The sequence below is a fragment of the Lynx canadensis genome, chromosome C2 (assembly GCF_007474595.2).
Source record: "Lynx canadensis isolate LIC74 chromosome C2, mLynCan4.pri.v2, whole genome shotgun sequence".
Classification (NCBI taxonomy): domain Eukaryota; kingdom Metazoa; phylum Chordata; class Mammalia; order Carnivora; family Felidae; genus Lynx; species Lynx canadensis.
The window spans coordinates 91,765,316-91,789,003 of record NC_044311.2 but is presented as its reverse complement, the minus strand read 5'-3'; the positions used below and the strand labels follow the sequence as shown (position 1 = coordinate 91,789,003).

Below are 23,688 nucleotides of genomic sequence, written 5' to 3'. Positions count from 1 at the left end.
CTAGACATATCCCTCTTGCACCCTCTGAGGCACAGAGTGCCAAAACAAACTATTCTATCTGCCAATAAGAGGGACCGAGACTGCAGATGGTTATTTAGCAGATTCCCTGTTAGGAAGGTCATGAATATAGCTGGCAGGTGAAATTAATGCTAGTAGCCTTGGAGGGATACAAATGGGTCCAATAGGAACAGACATTGACTCTGGACTGTGCTTTGCTTACCTGATTGTAGGGGCAAATGCTCTGGGTACTATTAAAAGAACAGAAGAAGAAATTGCACCAGTTTGAATGGCTGACTGTTATTTCTTCAGACTAAAGAACACACTTTACAGCCCATAATGTTCAATGATGGGCAAAGAGATATCCTCCTCAGTACTAGTTTGATAGAGAACTGAAATAGGCAATTAAAACATTGGTTGTCATAAATGGGGGAAAAGAAAGGCAGGAAGAGATGGCTTTTATGCCTTCATGGTATGTGAGTATATGCTCACACTCAACATGAACATGAGTGGGGCTAAAGGAGTCCCCACTGGATATATTTGTCTGTTTGGATCTGAGGAACTAAGGCGGGGGGCGGGGGGAAGGTGCTAACATACTTTCTTTCCCATATCACCTCAACTTTTTTCCTCTTAGCTGATAATAGGGGTCACAGGACCAGGACTACGGGTATAAGGGCTGGAAATGAATGATTCCTAAGCAAGAAACTGTAACTATTCCAAAAGGGGTGAAGGCACATCCTGCCCCATCAGGCCCTTAGGAATTGTAACATAAAGGTTAAAGCATTGAAGGAAAAATAGTAGTTATGGCTAAGTAAATGAATAAATGGGCTTTGTAAGGAGGAAAATCCAATATTAACATCTTAAAAGCCGCTCCAAGCAAGAAATGATATTGTCTTTTAGTTCGATTATGTCAGATACCTGAAAGGGTGAAGCCATATATTGCTGACACCACTCTTACTTTTGGAACCTGGTAAGCCTGCAAAGCTGGGAGACATTTTCATATCCTGCCATCCACATTAGAAACTGGTGAACAGAAACCTTTTAGAGAATATCAAATACGGTAGTTTGATGTAAAAGTTGGCAAATGTTTCTTATAAAAGTGAGCTTTTTAAAATTAATAGTTTAGGGGCGCCTGGGTGGCTCGGTCGGTTGGGTGTCCGACTTCAGCTCAGGTCGCGATCTCACAGCTCCTGAGTTCGAGCCCCACGTCGGGCTTTGCGCTGACAGCTCAGAGCCCGGAGCCTGCTTCAGATTCTGTGTCTCCGTCTCTCTCTCTCTCCCCCCTCCTCTGCTCATGCTGTCTCTCTCTGTCTCAAAAATAAATAAACATTAAAAAAAAATTAAAAAAAAATTAATAGTTTATCTTCTTACATCAAAAGTGTTGTGACTGACAAAACTGATTGTGGAATCTTTCAAATAGTTTATGTAAAAAGTACTACAATACATCTGAGATGCTACAGTAGTTTTAATGAGAGGCTCATATTACCCATATTCTCCTTTTGGACTCTGGAACATCAAAATTAAGTGACAACTTTTTATATCCAGGAAATGTCAGTTTAAAAACTACATGGAATTTATCACATGTAAACCAAGCCCAGCCTGAACTGCAGAAAAGGCCAGTATCTTCAGTTTATTTGATATTGCCTTTGAAAATCTTTCCCTAAAAAAGCTAAAGAAACTAAGAAATTTATCCTATTGATTTATCCTATTATTGATTATATTGCTAATAACAATCAAGTAGTATCATATATCAATTCAAAATTAATATTCTATACACCTCATGTATTCAGTATCAATAGGGGGAAAATGATATTCCTTTGAAAGCTATGATACTGTAAATAAATGTCATATGAAAATGCATTATACTGTTTATGTTACAATAATGTAAGTTACCCTTTCCTTGATAACTCAGAGTCATCATTATGAAAAGCATATCATGCTTTGCTATTATTATAAGCAAAGTTCACAGAGGCTAATAAGGTGATTTGCCCCTATGCTAAATGGCCCTAAATGTTGTCCTTTTAGATGGCTTATTATCTACACATTTTTCCTATTTTCTGCCTCTATACTCATGGACATCTGAAACAACCTGCTACCATATATTTAAATCTGACAATTCTCACTTCATTTCTAATTTACTATGAGACAGAAAACTTAAAACATAACCAAAATAAAATTTTTTTAAATCTCTGAGGAAAGATATGAATTTTAGTGCTTAGAATTTGTGGAATCACTGTTTTTATCTACATAGAGGTATTTTGGTGCCTAACACTCTGTTCTGGGTGAATGAGATTACTGGATAAAGGAATGACTACTCTGAAAAATGTAAGCTTCATTGTTGGAGTTAAATAAATACCAAGTCATTTAAGAATTAACACTACACATTAAAAAAGTTTTTTTAAGTATAGTAAAAAATAAATAAGACATGAAACCTTAGGATCTTCATAACTTTGTTCCAAGGAGATACCACAAGACAGAAGAAGAATTTTATAGCTCTGGATGAAGTCATAGATGATAATAGAACGTTCTTTATCAGATTCCTCTTGAAAGCAAGACAGAAGATACCACATTCTGTCTTTCACAGTCAGGCTTGGATCCAGAGAAGGTGGGACCAAACTGGAACTAATTTCTTTAAAAAACAGAAAAACAAAAAGGCTTAAGGCAAAAATTACATGCATTCATTTGAAGCAGCAATCTTTAATAAAAAGACTGAAAAAAGACTCAGAAATCTAAGGGTTTACTTCCATGTAACCAATAACTCAGCATGACCTTATTCAGGTTATGTTGATCATATAGATGAAGTGTTTCATATTCTAGTGTGTATGCTGCTGAAGCAAGCACGAAGCTTCATATTCTAAAAATTAAGGCTTATGCTATGTAATTTATATTGTTCTATTTAATTAGGTGGGAGACAATTCTAAATATGAAGATTTCTAAAAATAAATTTACATTTCCCAGAATAAGGAGTTAAAGACAGAAAAGGGTGTTTTGAAATGAATTTTAAACGAACTCCTTAAAAAGGTTTAGTATGAACGTATAGTGTTACATCTTAAAAAAAAAAAAAGTACTCAACATAACACATTTTCCCTCAAAACAACTGAAAAAAATTTCATGCTTACTCAGGAACACACACATTGTATGGAATTCTTTAAAATGTTTACTTATTAATTTTGCTCCTGTCTAAAACCAATTATGTCAGGTACGTAATGCAGCAACTGTAATCAGATCACAAGGTATTTCTAGATCATATCCTCTCTATTCCAAAGACTTCTACAAAGGCTGTATGATTCAACTATTGTATATGTTCAGCTTATCAGTGTCACTAGATAAGTTCCAGACATAGTCAATGACAGGAAAAAAGTCTGAAAAGAAACTGGTATGATCCAATCTTCAGAGCAATCCCCCTAAGATATCCAGGGAGTCCCTAAGGCTCCACTCCACTACCTCCAAGAAGAAAAGATAGTATTAGTAGCCTATGTGATAGGTAGAGGGGAGTAAGAATAGCACTTAAGACATTCATTCTAATGAATATATGAAATAATGTACACATGTGCCACTTCCCCCCCCTATTTTTTTAATCCTAAAAATAAATTCTAGGTAAATATCAGGAAATTATTCTCAACAAAAAAGGCACTATCCTAATAGAGATTATCTTAAAAATTATATGGTGACTTAATCAAATAGTGATTACTTACCAGGATGCTTTTGTTCCTTCTGCAGTGAAAAATAATAGGCATCTCTTCCACCCCAGCACACTGCCAGACCAACCACCAAGATGTCATCACAACCTTTAACAGGAACTCCATCATCTCTAATAGGGGTTTCCTGAGGTAGGCTAACTAAATAAAAGTGAAATAGTTAAAAATCTCAAAACAAAGCCATTAAACTGAATGTTAAAACAATGATAATGATAAAAAAAACTATTTGGCAAAATTTCCAGATCCCCATAATACGCATTATTTGGATGGTCTTTTTAAGGTATATGTAAGATCTTTCTAGGCTTCCCATCAATTAAGATAACTGTCACTTTGAAAAATTTATCAAAGATATCTTAAAATATATCTATAATAATAACTAAAGTGGGTATTAACTAAATTTTTTAAAGCTACATTTTGAATTGCTATAACTGAAACAAATAAAGACCACTGGTATACTATAAAAATTTTGTAGTGAACTCAGCAATTCTTTTTTTCTTTTTAAATGTTTATTTTTGAGAGAGAGAGACAGAGACACAGAATCTGCAGCGGGCTCCAGGCTCTGAGACGTCAGCACAGAGCCCAACACAGGGCTCAAACCCATGAGGTGTGAGATCATGACCTGAGCCGAAGTCAGACACTCAACTGACTGAGCCAACATAGGCACTCCTGAACTCAGAAATTCTTAACACTAAGAAACTTCAAAAAAATCAAGTATCTTACTTCTTGGTGAAGAATCAGGTATAATTTTGTATCCAGAGTCAACATTTTTTCTGAAATAATGGATCTCCAACTTTACAAATACAGGTCAAGAACCAGTCTAATAACTGGCACACAGTTAAATTTAAGTGAACAATTTTACCCCTCTAACGGCTCAAAGAATGTGCTCAATTTTATATTTGTTGAATGAAAAATGGAAAGTACTAGTCAACACAAAACATATATAAAACTTGTCATTAACACACTTGCTCCACGACCTAAGTGTTCATCTACAGACAAATGAATAGGAAGATGTGGTATACATATACAATGAAATATTATGGTGCCATAAAAAGGGATGAGAACTTGCCATTTGAAACATGGATGGACCTACAGGGTATTACACTAAGTGAAATAAGTCAGACTGAGAAAGGCAAATACCATATGATTTCATAAATAGAATCTAAAACAAAAACACATAAATGAATAAACAAACAAGCAGAATCAGACCTATAAATACAGAGAACAAACTGATGGTTACTAGAAGGAAGGGGAGGTGGGGGGTTGGGCAAAATGGCTAAAGAGAATGGGAGATACAGGCTTCTAGTAATGTAATGAATAAGTCATGGGAATAAAAGGCACAGCATAAAGAATATATATAGTCAATGATATTGTAATAGCAATGTATGGGGACAGATGGTAGCTATACTCATGGTGAACATAGTATAATGTATAAACTTCTCATATCATTATGTTGTACACCTAAAACTAATATAACATTGATTGTCAATTATACTCAAATAAAAAAAATTAAAAAGAAAAACATGTGTTCCATGAATTGAAGATCAGACAAATACTCAAACTTTTATGAACAAATTCATTCATAAATACAGAGATTTAAGAAATCTGATCAAATCTTTGATTTCTACAGCAGGTCGTCAAGCTGACTACAGCTATTCCCCAAGATACAGAATCCTTACTGTCATGAAGTAAGACAGGAATATACATGCATGGCATTATTTGGTTCAATTCTCTTAAAATGTGGAAGGGCTCTGTGAGGATTTGGGATCAACATTTTGGTATAGAATTCATGAATATCAGTAAAGGTTATAAGTCTACTTGAGGTAAGTATTGAAAAATATAGTTAACATACATTGTTAAAAATATAGTGCCAATTTTCTATGTACTTTTGTGATTATCTAAGTAGATTATATAATACAAATTAATTATTTTAATTAATTAAATAGAAAATAATTCATAAGCACTGATGATTAATAAAAAATGAGATACCAAAAATGGTGATCCATATTCAAAATATATTTGTTTTTAGAAACTTATATTCTAACATTTATATATTATATAAAATATTATATTATGTATTAAATATAAATTTATATGATTTTTTAAAAGAAACTTTGCGTTTAATGGTAAAGCTTAGCACACTCCAGCACCAGATATGGGCTGGAGATGAAGCAGCAGAGACAGGTAGATGACCTCCATGAAGCCTCGTAAAGTGAAAAGAATAAGAAAGGCAACAATTAGCGCCATGGCCTGACACATGGCAAAACCCAGAACAGAACTGAAGAAATGCTGCTGTTTGAGAGCCAGGTTCCTGATATACCCAATGATCAAGCTGCCAAAAACTATCCCAGTGCTGGCCCATGTACCAGCCACAACAACTGGGATGGCTGCAGCAGCAATAAGCTTGGCTACTATGTCCATGTCCTGAGAGACAAGACTGCTATAGAACTCCCTTTGGACCACCTAGTGTGGGGAGCTACTGTGGCAAGGCTGTTTAGGGATTTCTGGCTTTTGAAGAAAAGAGGCAGACACAGGCCTGATTAGACCAGAGCTATAACAGCAGATCAGGGCCACAGTAATAAGTAGTGCCTTAGAGGTCTGCATTATTTCAGTATCCCAGCTTGACCTTTTTTCTCAGTGCTCAGTTCTCACACCCTGGAGTCGCCCATCACTTATACCAGATGGCAACTATTATTAATCTAGTTGCACTGAACAATAAGCTGTTCTACAGGTAAACCCATATAGAAGAAATTTTAATTAAATTGGAATAAATTTAGTACATTCATCCCAATTCACTATTTTACATATAAACATGAAAATATGAAAAATTAAAGAAAAAATTCTTACCTTGCTTAAACCTACCACCAATAGCAGCATTTTTAGAAGACCTCAAATTACTGATCTTTTCACAAGCCAGTGAGATGGAAAATCTCTTTTTGCACTGCCACTCCTTAATGAATGTTTGAAAGAGAATTTGGTCACTTGCTACATCAATTATGGCCAAGCTTTCTGGGCTGCATGAGGCTGCAGTTAACTGCGATCCATCCTGTGACAACTGCAGTGAAAAACTTGTGTCTCTAATAGGTCTATCCTTTTTTAAACCATCTCTACTCTCTGAACTTAAATCTTGGTTTTTAATATCTGAAGATGAGCCAAATGAGTAATTTTTACCAAGCTGTAAAACACTATGCATTTTCTGGAGTTTTACAGAAGATGTTCCAAGAATACTTGGAACCACTAGCTTAGAAGCAGATGCTGGGATGGGTGTAGGAGGAATGAGTCCGTTATCATCAACTATACAGCTCTCTTTCCAAGGCAAGAGGGATGAGGTTTCACCATGAAGGGCACCGTTCTCCAGTGCTCCAATCTTGCTCTTTATTTCAACATTAGGGAAAAATGAAATTCCCGGAACTTGATTTGGCTCCAAATTTGAAATCACTTGTTTGCCATTTAACTCCATATTTTCCCCTTTTAAACTAGACAAGTTTGTAGTGGCTAATTTTTGCTTTTCATTTTCTAGAGGACTGGACACTTCATCTAAAATTCTTTGCAATCCTGGACTTAAATCAAACGATGCCCCTGACCATATGAGCGATTTATTTTGCCCTAGCTCAGTTAATTTGGATTTTTTAGACTTTTCATCTTTATCTCTTCCAATTATTTCTCTTTGTGAATAATCATTATTGACAGTCCCTGGATCACTTAGTTCTAATGCTGTAAGAGACACTGCGGTATTATGTTTCTCTTGGACAGGAAATATATCTACATTGTCCAAAGCTTCAACCATCTGAGCAGAATCCAACTCTGAAAATACAAGAGACTCCTCACTGAAACAAGTTAACTGTTGCTGATTATCTTGATTCTCATTCATATTTGATTTTGTAAGTTGGCCCTCTGGTTGTAGACATAGAGAATGACTGAAACAGTTTGACATTAGTTCAGAAGAAAGGGGTTCTTTTGCTTGTGTATCAGGTGGTTGTTCTTTCACTAGGTAATCTTCACTGAAACTGTCAAATAGTAAGCTATCACTCAAATTCAAACTTGTTTCAGGAGCTGGTAGACATTCTACTTCTACACCAGTGGGAGGTGGTAGTATAACTGGTTTCAAAGCTTCTTGTGTTTGATAACCTTGAAGAAAACTATTTAATTGAGAGTCAGTGACAGAAAGTTCATTCCTTTTAAAACAAGGGCCATTTTCCCTCAAGAGTATTGGAGAATGAAAAATTGAGCTTTCTGGAGTCAGGACATCAACTCCATGTGAACTGGTGCTTTGTTTCACAGTATCTACAGTCTTATCCTCCAAATGATCTATATTTGTCACTCCTGGAGAATGTCGTTCACCAGGAAAAGTAATATGAATCTCATTCTGAAAAGAGATCACTGAGCTCTGTTTGTCTAAACTCTTCGGCATTGTCTCTGTTGCCAGTTTGGCATCCTTTGCTCCTTCTTGTTTGGCATTTTCAGTTGCCATCTGTTGTATAATTTTCTCTGACTGAGTATCCAGGTACAAACTATCTTCAAATTCACAAAGAACTAAACCTAAGTCAGAAACACAATTATTTTTAGTTTTGTTTGCTGCATAAGCTTCCGTTTTTTCTTGTATTTTAGAGGGATTTAGAAAATCCTCATGCTGGCCTCCTGATTTACCAAATGCTCCAGTTGGGGGATGTATTCTACTGAGTATCTCAGTGCTGTTTATATTATCTCCTGATACCTGAAAATTATTTGATTTATTTTCCTCACCATTAAACTTCATAATTCCACACTTGATAATACCATTTGAGTCTTTATTTATATAACTACTGCCTGTCTCACAGGGCATTTGTCTCTCTAATATTTTTTTCTGTTTGGTATAAGTGTTTGTTTGTTTATCAGACTGTTTTTCTGCACACTGGTTAACTGAATGGGTGTCATGGTGTTTTACATAAACATTCTGGGTTTTTGAATCACTTTGTATCATCAGTACTTTGTTTATTTTTTCTGACTCAACAAAAGCTAGTGCTCTTCCATTTTCACTAACTGTACTAGTGGGATGACAAGTCACTTTTTTACTCTGGGATTCTGTGATAAAATGTTCCACAAGAATATTGTTAGTTTTTGTTTTGTTCTTTGAACTTTGTTCTGTTTGTGATGAGAATGATGCTTTGCTGTATTTTCCCTCAGCACAGTAAGATACATTTTTAGCAAACGGCTCTGGACTTCTAAATTCCATATTCTTCTCATCTAAGGTAATTGAGTCTTCACAATAAACAGGATTAGACATAGTTTGTTCCTGTAAATCAATTCTATACATCCCAGTGTCTTTCACAGGGCTACTATCTCTGGATTGTGTTAGATGCTTACCACATTTCCAAGATCGAGAGGCAGTACTCATCTTTTCTGAACTGAAACTCAAAGATTCTTTTTTTGTTTTCTCAAATAAGAGAGTTTGAACAACATTCTTAGTGCTTTTTTTCCCCTCATTCAGAGAGGTTACTAGCTTTTCTTTACTTCTGTTCAAAGAAGCCCGTTTTCTTGCTCTGGAAATGGAATGTACTTGGGATTCTTGATTCCCATTCTGTAACTTGTAATAAAAGGAATTTCTATTTTCTCCACATTTAACTAAATCGTGCATTGTAGTTGGTGAATGCTTAGCAAAAGAATCATTAAACACTGAGTTACTTTTTTTCTTTGATATTAATCTTTTACAAGATCTCTTCGTTTGGGGTGTAAGTTTCTGTTCCTTTACTTCTGGCTCACTGCTGGTCAATGAGTGTGTATTAGAATTTAAAAGGGAATATGGATTCCACTGCACTCCCATTTCAGCTAAATCCTGCTGCAGAATCCTTTTGGCTTCTTCTACTATAAGGGCTGCTGCTTCCCTTTCAGTTAAACCTTTTCTGCCAGTCACCCAAATATTTCGCATATTCCGACGTTCTTCAACTGCTTCCTCTTCCTCATCCACGGCCTTTCGGGCACTAAACAAGGATATAGAAAAAGAAATAAATTAATGCATTGATTCATTCATGCATACAGAAATATTTATTAACCACTAAACTGATCTGTCCTAGGAAGTGAAGAAATAGCACTGAACAAGAGAGAAATACATCTGCTTTCTAAGAGCTTACATTTTAGTTAGAGAAAACAGAAAACAAATGTTAGAATGCATTCCATATCAACTGATGATAAGAGTTGTGAACAAAAACGAAGCACCAGGAGGGGATGGCTGGTTCTGCAATTTTCAGATAGCAAAATTAGGGAAGGCCTCACTAAAACAGATGAAGCAGAAACTTTTTTAAAATAGTGTCATAAAACTTTCATTGAAACAAATCCTCCTATGTAATATTAACTCTAGACAAAATAGTTGAAGGAAATGGAGAGTGACCAAAAGAAAGGAGAAACAACTGAAAGAGGGTAACTAAAAACTTGGATAAAAGCCTGGAGTTTATTAATTGACAGAATTTGAAAAAGAGCTCAGAATAATTACAGGAGGTATAAAATGAATGGAGAAAGTCCAGAAATGAGATCCAGAGAAGGAAAACCCCAAATTCTCCATATAAATCTGTTCAAATATCTAGCTGACCTCTAATCTATGCAAGTATGGGATGACTCTAAGCAGCCAGTTAAAAGTCTAAACTGAACAGAGATTTGAGTTACTGTCCACTATAGGAAGACAAAGTTTAGAGTTTGAGTTCAGCCAAGCTAACTAACTGATAAAATATCAATGTTCTTCAGCGTAAAATAATAGGTTCTACACCCTAAAATGCCAAACATATACATAATTGAAGTACCATGAAAAGAAAAAATACAGCATGAAGCATAAAAACTATGAAAGAAATAATGGTCAAGAGACTTCTGTTTCCAACAAGACTGGTGTAAGAGGGACCAAGTTAGCCACTCACCCAAAACAACTAAAATACCAAGGCTAGCTCCTAAAAGATGTTGCAGCTTCCATTTTGCTCTCTTATGTCACTTAGTCTAGAGAAAGCCAACCATCATGGCATAAGGACAACAACAGCTCTATGGAGAAGGTCACATGGAGAATTGAGCACCAGCTTGGCAGTATGTGTGTGTCATCTTAAAAGCAGATGCAACTCAACCCTTCAGATAATTATAGTCCCAGCCAACAGCTTTACTACAACCTCAAACCAGACCACCAACAAAGATGCTCCCAAGTTTATGACTCATAGAAACTTTGAGTTAATAATTATTTCTGTTGCTTTTAAGCCACAGAGTTCTTTTAAAACATATTTTTCAAGTGTCTTTATTTAAGGACTCTCTACACCCAATGTGGGGCTCGAACTCACAACCCCAAGATCAAGAGTGACATGATCTCTTAAGCCAGCCAGGTGCCCCTAAGTCACTAAGCTCTTAAAGTAATTTATTTCACAGCAATAGTTAATTAATTAGCCTATTAAAACTATCCAACTTCAAAGATATAAAAATCTCAAGGTCTACATATTTAGAAGGAAAAAAAAGAATTATATTACCATCAGAATTCTCAAAAACAGCATGCACAGCAAAGAAATCATTTTCCTTAAACTTAATAAAAGAAAAGGTGGACCAAAAGTCTATATCTAGTCAAGATGTGCTTTAACTATTAAGGTTATAGAAAAGCAGTTTTACACATACAAGAACTTAGGGAATTCTATACGATATTAGCCCTCAAGAAATCTATTAGCAGGTAAGTGTAATCCAACCAAGAGAGGACTAAGAGTACTTCAGCACTAAGACTGATGGTAAGAATATGAATAAATAAAAATGTAGATTATATTAGTTTTCATCTCTACATCCTACAAGGGTAGGGACAAGGGTGGAAAATTAATGTATAAATGTTATACATTGAGACAAACAGAACTAATGCACTTTTTAAACGGAGGGAAAAGGAGAGGGAAAAAGAAAACTAAAGTAAGCTCAATGTCAATGACTGTTGTTCAGGCAATAGGTAGGTGCTACAGGATACCATTAAAATCTTGACAAACCAGGGGTGCCTGGCTGGCTCAGTTGGAAGAGCATATGACTCTTGATCTCGGAATTGTGAGTTTGAGCCCCACGTTGGGTGTAGAGACTACTGAAAAATAAAATCTTAAAAAAAATGTTTACAAGCCAGATAATAAAAAGTACACAGGTACGCGCTAGAACAAAATACACACCTGTCTAAATTTAAAAGTAAAACTCCAAAGAGTACTCTTAAAGGTAGACAAAGAAACATAGTAAATACACAATACACATAATTATAAAATAATTTAAGAATTGAAATGGAACATTTTAGTTATATCAATAAATGTGATGGGATTAAATCATCTATTAAAAGAAAGACTTCAATTTGGTTCAGAAAGTAAAACACAATTACAACTCAGTGTGGTACATAAAAATCATACCTAAAACCAAGTGATTTTAAAGACTAAAACTAGAGAGACAGGAAGATGGCGGCGTAGGAGGACGCTGGGCTCACCGCGCGTCCTGCTGATCACTTAGATTCCACCTACACCTGCCTAAATAACCCAGAAAACCGCCAGAGGATTAGCAGAACGGAGTCACCGGACCCAAGTGCAGACGAGAGGCCCACTGAAGAGGGTAGGAAGGGCGGCGAGGCGGTGCGCACTCCACAGACTGGCGGGAGGGAGCCGGGGCGGAGGGGCGGCTCGCCGGCCAAGCAGAGCCCCCTAGTCCGGCTTGCAAAAGCGGAGGGGCCTGACGGACTGTGTTCCGACAGCAAGCGCGACTTAGCGTCTGGGAGGTCATAAGTTAACAGCTCTGCTCGGAAAGCGGGAAGGCTGGAGGACAAAGGGAGGGTGAGCTGCGGAGCCCCCGGACGACAGAGCTCAGTTTGGCGGGGAACAAAGGCGCTCGCCAGCGCCATCTCCCCCGCCCATCCCCCAGCCAAAATCCCAAAGGGAACCGGTTCCGGCCGGGGAAATTGCTCGCTCCGCTCAAACACCCAACTCTGTGCTTCTGCGGAGCCAAACCTCCGGCAGCGGATCTGACTCCCTCCGGCTGCCACAGGGCCCCTCCTGAAGTGGATCACCTAAGGAGAAGCGAGCTAAGCCTGCCCCCCCTGCCGCCGTGCACCTTGCCTACCCACCCCAGCTAATACACCAGATCCCCAGCACCACAAGCCTGGCAGTGTGCAAGTAGCCCAGACGGGCCACACCACCCCACAGGGAATCCCGCCCCTAGGAGAGGGGAAGAGAAGGCACACACCAGTCTGACTGTGGCCCCAGCGGTGGGCTGGGGGCAGACATCAGGACTGACTGTGGCCCCGCACACCAACTCCAGTTATACACCACAGCACAGGGGAAGTGCCCTGCAGGTCCTCACCACACCAGGGACTATCCAAAATGACCAAGCGGAAGAATTCCCCTCAGAAGAATCTCCAGGAAATAACAACAGCTAATGAGCTGATCAAAAAGGATTTAAATAATATAACAGAAAGTGAATTTAGAATAATAGTCATAAAATTAATCGCTGGGCTGGAAAACAGTATACAGGACAGCAGAGAATCTCTTGCTACAGAGATCAAGGGACTAAGGAACAGTCACGAGGAGCTGAAAAACGCTTTAAAGGAAATGCAAAATAAAATGCAAACCACCACGGCTCGGATGGAAGAGGCAGAGGAGAGAATAGGTGAACTAGAAGATAAAGTTATGGAAAAAGAGGAAGCTGAGAAAAAGAGAGATAAAAAAATCCAGGAGTATGAGGGGAAAATTAGAGAACTAAGTGATACACTAAAAAGAAACAATATATGCATAATTGGTATCCCAGAGGAGGAAGAGAGAGGGAAAGGTGCTGAAGGGGTACTTGAAGAAATCATAGCTGAGAACTTCCCTGAACTGGGGAAGGAAAAAGGCATTGAAATCCAAGAGGCACAGAGAACTCCCTTCAGACGTAACTTGAATCGATCTTCTGCACCACATATCATAGTGAAACTGGCAAAATACAAGGATAAAGAGAAAATTCTGAAAGCAGCAAGGGGTAAACGTGCCCTCACATATAAAGGGAGACCTATAAGACTCGTGACTGATCTCTCTTTTGAAACTTGGCAGGCCAGAAAGAATTGGCACGAGATTTTCAGTGTGCTAGACAGAAAAAATATGCAGCCGAGAATCCTTTATCCAGCAAGTCTGTCATTTAGAATAGAAGGAGAGATAAAGGTCTTCCCAAACAAACAAAAACTGAAGGAATTTGTCACCACTAAACCAGCCCTATAAGAGATCCTAAGGGGGACCCTGTGAGACAAAGTACCAGAGACATCACTACAAGCATAAAACATACAGACATCACAATGACTCTAAACCCGTATCTTTCTATAATAACACTGAATGTAAATGGATTAAATGCGCCAACCAAAAGACATAGGGTATCAGAATGGATAAAAAAACAAGACCCATCTATTTGCTGTCTACAAGAGACTCATTTTAGACTTGAGGACACCTTTAGATTCAGAGTGAGGGGATGGAGAACTATTTATCATGCTACTGGAAGCCAAAAGAAAGCTGGAGTAGCCATACTTATATCAGACAAACTAGACTTTAAATTAAAGGCTGTAACAAGAGATGAAGAAGGACATTATATAATAGTTACAGGGTCTATCCATCAGGAAGAGCTAACAATTATAAATGTCTATGCGCCGAATACCAGAGCCCCCAAATATATAAAACAATTACTCATAAACAGAAGCAACCTTATTGATAAGAATGTGGTAATTGCAGGGGACTTTAACACCCCACTTACAGAAATGGATAGATCATCTAGACACACGGTCAATAAAGAAACAAGGGCCCTGAATGAGACATTGGATCAGATGGACTTGACAGATATATTTAGAACTCTGCATCCCAAAGCAACAGAATATACTTTCTTCTCGAGTGCACATGGAACATTCTCCAAGATAGATCATATACTGGGTCACAAAACAGCCCTTCATAAGTTTACAAGAATTGAAATTATACCATGCATACTTTCAGACCACAATGCTGTGAAGCTTGAAATCAACCACAGGAAAAAGTCTGGAAAGCCTCCAAAAGCATGGAGGTTAAAGAACACCCTACTAACGAATGAGTGGGTCAACCAGGCAATTAGAGAAGAAATCAAAAAATATATGGAAACAAACGAAAATGAAAATACAACAATCCAAACGCTTTGGGACGCAGCGAAGGCAGTCCTGAGAGGAAAATACATTGCAATCCAGGCCTATCTCAAGAAACAAGAAAAATCCCAAATACAAAATCTAACAGCACACCTGAAGGAAATAGAAGCAGAACAGCAAAGGCAGCCTAAACCCAGCAGAAGAAGAGAAATAATAAAGATCAGAGCAGAAATAAACAATATAGAATCTAAAAAAACTGTAGAGCAGATCAACGAAACCAAGAGTTGGTTTTTTGAAAAAATAAACAAAATTGACAAACCTCTAGCCAGGCTTCTCAAAAGAAAAGGGAGATGACCCAAATAGATAAAATCATGAATGAAATGGAATGATTACAACCAATCCCTCAGAGATACAAACAATTATCAGGGAATACTATGAAAAATTATATGCCAACAAATTGGACAACCTGGAAGAAATGGACAAATTCCTGAACACCCACACTCTTCCAAAACTCAATCAGGAGGAAATAGAAAGCTTGAACAGACCCATAACCAGCGAAGAAATTGAATCGGTTATCAAAAATCTCCCAACAAATAAGAGTCCAGGACCAGATGGCTTCCCAGGGGAGTTCTACCAGACGTTTAAAGCAGAGATAATACCTATCCTTCTCAAGCTATTCCAAGAAATAGAAAGGGAAGGAAAACTTCCAGACTCCTTCTATGAAGCCAGTATTACTTTGATTCCTAAACCAGACAGAGACCCAGTAAAAAAAGAGAACTACAGGCCAATATCCCTGATGAATATGGATGCAAAAATTCTCAATAAGATACTAGCAAATCGAATTCAACAGCATATAAAAAGAATTATTCACCATGATCAAGTGGGATTCATTCCTGGGATGCAGGGCTGGTTCAACATTCGCAAATCAATCAACGTGATACATCACATTAACAAAAAAAAAGAGAAGAACCATATGATCCTGTCAATCGATGCAGAAAAGGCCTTTGACAAAATCCAGCACCCTTTCTTAATAAAAACCCTTGAGAAAGTCGGGATAGAAGGAACATACTTAAAGATCATAAAAGCCATTTATGAAAAGCCCACAGCTAACATCATCCTCAACGGGGAAAAACTGAGAGCTTTTTCCCTGAGATCAGGAACACGACAGGGATGCCCACTCTCACCGCTGTTGTTTAACATAGTGCTGGAAGTTCTAGCATCAGCAATCAGACAACAAAAGGAAATCAAAGGCATCAAAATTGGCAAAGATGAAGTCAAGCTTTCGCTTTTTGCAGATGACATGATATTATACATGGAAAATCCGATAGACTCCACCAAAAGTCTGCTAGAACTGATACATGAATTCAGCAAAGTTGCAGGATACAAAATCAATGTACAGAAATCAGTTGCATTCTTATACACTAACAAGGAAGCAACAGAAAGACAAATAAAGAAAATGATCCCATTCACAATTGCACCAAGAAGCATAAAATACCTAGGAATAAATCTAACCAAAGATGTAAAGGATCTGTATGCTGAAAACTATAGAAAGCTTATGAAGGTAATTGAAGAAGATTTAAAGAAATGGAAAGACATTCCCTGCTCATGGATTGGAAAAATAAATATTGTCAAAATATCAATACTACCCAAAGCTATCTACACATTCAATGCAATCCCAATCAAAATTGCACCAGCATTCTTCTCGAAATTAGAACAAGCAATCCTAAAATTCATATGGAACCACAAAAGGCCCCGAATAGCCAAAGGAATTTTGAAGAAGAAGACCAAAGCAGGAGGCATCACAATCCCAGACTTTAGCCTCTACTACAAAGCTGTCATCATCAAGACAGCATGGTATTGGCACAAAAACAGACACACAGACCAATGGAATAGAATAGAAACCCCAGAACTAGACCCACAAACGTATGGCCAACTCATCTTTGACAAAGCAGGAAAGAACATCCAATGGAAAAAAGACAGCCTCTTTAACAAATGGTGCTGGGAGAACTGGACAGCAACATGCAGAAGGTTGAAACTAGACCACTTTCTCACACCATTTACAAAAATAAACTCAAAATGGATAAAGGACCTAAATGTGAGACAGGAAACCATCAAAACCTTAGAGGAGAAAGCAGGAAAAGACCTCTCTGACCTCAGCCGTAGCAATCTCTTCCTCGACACATCCCCAAAGTCAAGGGAATTAAAAGCAAAAGTGAATTACTGGGACCTTATGAAGATAAAAAGCTTCTGCACAGCAAAGGAAACAACCAACAAAACTAAAAGGCAACCAACGGAATGGGAAAAGATATTTGCAAATGACATATCGGACAAAGGGCTAGTATCTAAAATCTATAAAGAGCTCACCAAACTCCACACCCGAAAAACAAATAACCCAGTGAAGAAATGGGCAGAAAACATGAATAGACACTTCTCTAAAGAAGACATCCAGATGGCCAACAGGCACATGAAAAGATGTTCAGCGTCGCTCCTTATCAGGGAAATACAAATCAAAACCACACTCAGGTATCACCTCACACCAGTCAGAGTGGCCAAAATGAACAAATCAGGAGACTATAGATGCTGGAGAGGATGTGGAGAAACGGGAACCCTCTTGCACTGTTGGTGGGAATGCAAATTGGTGCAGCCGCTCTGGAAAGCAGTGTGGAGGTTCCTCAGAAAATTAAAAATAGACCTACCCTATGACCCAGCAATAGCACTGCTAGGAATTTATCCAAGGGATACAGGAGTACCGATGCATAGGGGCACTTGTACCCCAATGTTCATAGCAGCACTCTCAACAATAGCCAAATTATGGAAACAGCCTAAATGTCCATCAACTGATGAATGGATAAAGAAATTGTGGTATATATACACAATGGAATACTACGTGGCAATGAGAAAAAATGAAATATGGCCTTTTGTAGCAACGTGGATGGAACTGGAGAGTGTAATGCTAAGTGAAATAAGCCATACAGAGAAAGACAGATACCATATGGTTTCACTCTTATGTGGATCCTGAGAAACTTAACAGGAACCCATGGGGGAGGGGAAGGAAAAAAAAAAAAAAAAGAGGTTAGAGTGGGAGAGAGCCAAAGCATAAGAGACTGTTAAAAACTGAGAACAAACTGAGGGTTGATGGGGGGTGGGAGGGAGGGGAGGGTGGGTGATGGGTATTGAGGAGGGCACCTTTTGGGATGAGCACTGGGTGTTGTATGGAAACCAATTTGTCAATAAATTTCATATAAAAAAAAAAAAAAGACTAAAACTAAAGGGATGGACAAAAAATATCCTAGAAAAATGGAGCAAGAAGAAAGCAGTGAGGGCTATTTTGCATTAAATATAACAAAAAGAGTAAAATTTAATGCTAAAAACAACAATCATAGTAAATATAACATTACCAGTCATATTTACTATGAGTATTTACACACCAAATAATAAGCAACCATTTTTATGAAGCAAATATAAGAGATACAAGGAGACACAGAAAGAAGTGTACTAATAATTAGTAGACTTTAATAAACCATTCTCATTAAAACACAGATCAAATGTTGAGGAGGGTAATAAATAAGAATAAAGAAGACCTAATGAACATAAGCAATGAGGGCGACTTTTTATGAATATATTTCAAACACTTTACCTTTGTAATACAGAACACATCTTGTTTGTATTGATCATATATTAGCACACCAAGAAAACATCAGTGAGTTCCATGAAGTATATGTGTTATAAATAACACGTTAGATTGATGTGCAATAAGACTAGAAAGTATTTTAAAAAATAAAAAAAAAACAAAAAGCACTTCCACCTGGGCAAAAGAAGGAAACCATGCAAATTACATTTCTAACAAATAAAAACAAAATCTCTACATATCATAATCTATGGGTTATATTTAAAATAAAAACCACAGGAAAACTCACAGTACTAAGTTCATAGTTCTACACTAAGAATACAGTATTTTTTTTTTAATTTTCTTTTTTTTCAACGTTTATTTATTTTTGGGACAGAGACAGACAGAGCATGAACGGGGGAGGGGCAGAGAGAGAGGGAGACACAGAATGGGAAACAGGCTCCAGGCTCTGAGCCATCAGCCCAGAGCCTGACGCGGGGCTCGAACTCACGGACCGCGAGATCGTGACCTGGCTGAAGTCGGACGCTTAACCGACTGCGCCACCCAGGTGCCCCTAAGAATACAGTATTTTATTTATCAATAAAAATATAAAAGTCAACAAATTCCTAGTTCAACAAAAAAATCAGAAAAAGTACAAAAGAAAACAAAAGAAAGCAGGAAGAAGGAAATGTAAAATTAAAAGAAGAGATTAATAAGGTACATTACTTTAAAAAAAGCCATAGACCTAGACCTAGGTCTAGATCTAACTGATTTTTAACCAATTTAAAAAATAGATAAACCACTAGCTAACCTAATCAATAAAAAATAGAGATAAAGTAAAATTTATAAAATAGCAAATGTCAAGGAAGGAATAACCATTGAAATAGAAGGAATACTTAAAATTCCTAAGAAACTAATTCACAAATCTCTATAAAAATGTATTTGAAAATCCAGATGCAACAAATAATTTTCTAAGGAAATACAGATTACCAAAATTGACCCCATTCAAGATAGAAAGCTTAGAGAGACTAATTTCTGAAAAAATAAAGTAGACAAAGTGATCAGGAAACTAACCCATTGAAAGGCACCATTCAACATGGTTTCATACAATAATCATATAAAAACTTCTAGCAGTCCCAAGCCTCCCTAAATTATTGCAAAGCACTGAAAACAAAAAATGCTTCATAATTCTTTTTCATGAGGCAAGTCTGATACCAAAACTGATAGCAAAACTTGAATAAAAATAGTGCAAAAAAACACACAATGCAAGAAAACAATAGGCCAATATTATTTGTAAATAACAATGCAAAAGTATACTATATCAAATATTAGCAAATAGAATCCAACATCATATAATAAAATAAGATGACCAAATTAAATTTATTCCATAAGATTGATTCAATATTAGGAAACCTATTAATATAATGTACCATGCTAATAGATGAAGGAGGAGGAAAAAAAAAACTATGATAATCTTCAGGAATACTGGAAAATGCTTTGACAAAATTCAATACCCAATCATGACAAAAATATTCAAGAATTATGTATTTCTTACATAAATACACACACACACACACACACACACACACACACACACACACACCATAGTTCTGAAACCAGTATCCTATTGAAGCAACACCAGAGGCATTTCCCCTAAGATCACAAACAAAGCAAAAATGCCCAATATCCATTACTACTATCCTTACTACTATTACTACTACATATTAGAGATATCAGCTAATACAATTAGATAAGAGAAATCAATTAAAAGCATACAAATTCTTACAGAAGTAAAATAACTATTTGTAGATGATGTGCCAACATACCTGGAAAATTCTAGAGAATCAATGATAAAAGTAATTCAAACAATAAAAGAATTTAGAAAATAGGATAAAAAATTATACAAAACAGCCTTCATATACTCTAATAATAACTATGTAGAAGACATAATAAAAGAGAGCAACCAATTAAAATAACAATAAATATTAAGTAGGAATAACTTTAACAAGAAATGTATAAAACCTGTGTGAGCAAAACTTAAAACTTTTGAAAACCTATATGAGGAAATCTTTTGAAAACTCTTAAAAATCACAAAGACTAGATCAAATTCAAAGATGTTACCTATCCGTGGATAGGTTGACACAAAATATAAAGATATCAATTCTAAGTTAAATTTCAATACAATTCCTATAAAATATCAACAAGCACTTTAACTTTCATATGGGCAAATATGCAAGAATAGCCAAAAAAAAAAATACTGGAAAACTATGAGAGGAAGTGTCCTTCCAGAGATTAATAATTTATAATTAAAAGTATTTACTGGCTCATGAATTGACAAAAAGAATAGTATATAAAATAGAAACTACAGAAATAGACCTAATTATTTATGGATATTTGGTATATGACAAAGATGGCATCTCAAATCACTAAGTCAAAAATAAACATTTTTATAAATGGGAGCCATTGGATAAAAGACAAAATTTGATCCAGACTTTATACTATACACAAAATTAAATTCTAAATACATCAGGAATCTAGATGCAAATCTACAAATACTAGGAGAAGACATGAATGAATTCCTTTTTAATTTCAGTAGACAAAAGTTTTCTAACTATGACAATTCCAAAGCAAAAAAAAAAAAAAAAAAATTGACAAAAAAATCAATAGAAAAGTTAAAATTCTGCATGGCAAAAACAATGTAGTAAAAGTCAAAAGACAATTTATAAATTTTGAGAAAATATTTGCAAATATACATATAAAATAAACAGCTAAGAACTCTAATCAATTTAAGAAGAAAAGATTCTTTTAAAAGGAGAAAGAAGGGCACCTGGGTGGCCCAGTAGATTAAGCATCTGACTCTTGATTTAGGCTCAGGTCATGATCTCAGGGTCCCTGTGATAGAGCCCTCTGCACTGACAGCATGCAGTCTGCTTAGGATTCTCTCTCTGCCACTCCCTTGTTCTTTCTCTCTCTATTAAAGTATATAAACATTTAAAAAAATAAAATAAAATAAAAAGGAGAGGGAAAAGACCAAACTCAGTAGAAACAAGAAAAGACATAACCAGATAATTCACAAGGATACAAAAATATGATCCTGAAACATATGAAAAGTATCCACCATCATTCACAATTGGAGAAATACACATTAAAACCATACTGAGATACTATTTCCTATCTATCAGACTGGTGAAATGAAAACTCTAACAATGGATTCTGTTTGCAAGGCTGTGGCATAATAGGCCAGTGGGAATGTAACCTGGTACAACCGTTCTGCAGGGTAATCTGGAACTAATAAACCTACATAAGCACTTACCTTTTGAAATCTCACATCCAAGAATTTACTCTGAAGAAACATTACCAACAATGGAAAATACATATGCATAGGTAATTTATTGTGAATTTTTGTTAATGGCAAACTGAGACAATCAAAATGGGTTTTCTGGCTCTCATGTACCAAGTACTAAAAGGAAAGGGTGGCCAGGTGTCAGATATACCAGTTTCCATTCAGAAAATTAACATTAATACAATGCTATCTCTTATCTATACACCTTATTCAAATTTCATCAATTGTTCCACTTACATCCTTGTTCTAATCTAATCTAGAATAAGGTGGTACATCTAGTTGTCATGTCTCTTTATTTCCTTTAATTAGAAAGAGTTCCTCAGTTATTGTTTTTCATGACCTTGATATTTTTGAAGAGTATTAGACAACTATTTTGTATAATGCCTCCCAATTTAGGTTTGTCTGATGTTTCCTTACAATTAAATTTATGTTAGACATTTTTGATAAGAATACTCCAGGAGTAATGCTGTGTCTTTCTCACTGTGTCACATGAAGAGGTATGTGACGTAGATCTGTCCTAATACTGATGTTAGTAATATTGATCAATAAAGTTCTGGGCATTCAGAAAAGGTATAATCACAGAAATAGTAGCCTTAGCATAATACATAAGTACAAATAGCAACTAGAATGTAAAGAGAAACTAGACCTAGAACTTTGCCAAATGGTGGGGGAGCTGCCGGAACCCTTTCCATGTCAGGAGGGGCTGCAAGTGCCACAGTTTATGCTCCCTCTCCACCTTGATAGCCCAGAGAGAAGCAGGGTTCAGGTTCCCTAGCTGGCCTACCACTTCAGTAAGTTCCAGACCCCTAGCCCACACCAGCCCCAGCCATCCCACCAAAGTAGCACCAGTGTGGTGCCCACCAGAACACCCCTGAGCAGTACTCACTGTAACTCCAGCCATTACAGCAAGGTGGCACAGGCATAAAGCACCCCAGACCCAGACCCACACTACTTTGGCTCCACATAGTTTACTAACATACTCCAGGACTCCCTGGCCCACATCCACCTTAGTTCCAGCCACCCCGACAGTGCATCCCTTGTGTTAAGTGTCCCCAGAACACCCCAACTTGTAGCTTTAGCTGTCCTCCCAGGGTACCCTGTGGGTGGGGAGTCCCTAGACAGCCCTGGCCCATGCTCACTTCAGCTTCAGCTATCCTGCCAGGGATCCTCTCATGGAGAGCCCAGGGAATGCTCCAACCTGCGCCAACTTCAGCTATAGCTCTCCTGCCAGAGCACCCTCTCTATGGAGAGCTCTGGGACCACCTGGCCCAAGCCCACTTTAGCTCAAGCCATCCTACCAGGGCAGCCCAAACATGGAGTACCTGGGAATCCGTGCCCATGCCAGCCACAGTTCCAGCCAGCCAAAGTTATCCAGTATACACAGAATACACAGGAAATGACATACATAATACCTTTCTTTTAAGTTTAGAAGTAGCTATTCTACTCAATTCAAAGGAGCAAACACAGAAAGTCAAGCAAGATGGGAAGACAGAGGAATATGCTCCAAACACAAGAACAAGACAAAACCTTAGGAAAAGGACCAAATGAAACCTAGAGAAACAATATGCTTGATAAGCAGTTTGAAATAATGATCTTAAAGATCTTCACTGGACTGGAGACAAAGGTGGAAGAACTCAGTGAAAACTTCAACAAAGAGTTAGAAAATATAAGAAAGAATCAAAGCTGAAGAATACAATAACTGATATGAAAAATACACTAGAAGGAATCAACAATAGGGGATGAGAAGAGATGATTAGCAATCTAGAAGACAAGGTAATAAAAAGCACTCAAGCTGAACAGCAAATAGAAAAAATTTTTTTTTAATGAGAATAGGTTAAGGATAGGTTAAGCAATCTCTGGGATGACATCAAGAGAACAAATATTCACATTATAGGGGTCTCAGAAGAGAATAGAGAAAGTAGGAGGCAGAAAATTCATTTGAAGAAATAACAGCTGAAAATTTCCTTAACCTGGGGGA

General features: G+C 37.0%; 1 protein-coding gene and 1 pseudogene across 1 annotated transcript in view; both read right to left on the bottom strand.

The window, feature by feature from the left end:
* Positions 1–23,688, bottom strand: part of POLQ (DNA polymerase theta) — a 126,431-nt gene that overhangs the window by 45,347 nt on the left and 57,396 nt on the right. Inside the window, exons 16-18 of the mRNA XM_030330387.1 lie at positions 6,540–9,649; positions 3,693–3,836; positions 2,430–2,626 (exon numbers count right to left, since the gene is read on the bottom strand). Coding sequence (XP_030186247.1) covers positions 2,430–2,626; positions 3,693–3,836; positions 6,540–9,649 — 3,451 coding nt within the window. The remainder of the gene's footprint in view (positions 1–2,429; positions 2,627–3,692; positions 3,837–6,539; positions 9,650–23,688) is intronic.
* Positions 5,826–6,381, bottom strand: LOC115523794 (annotated as a pseudogene).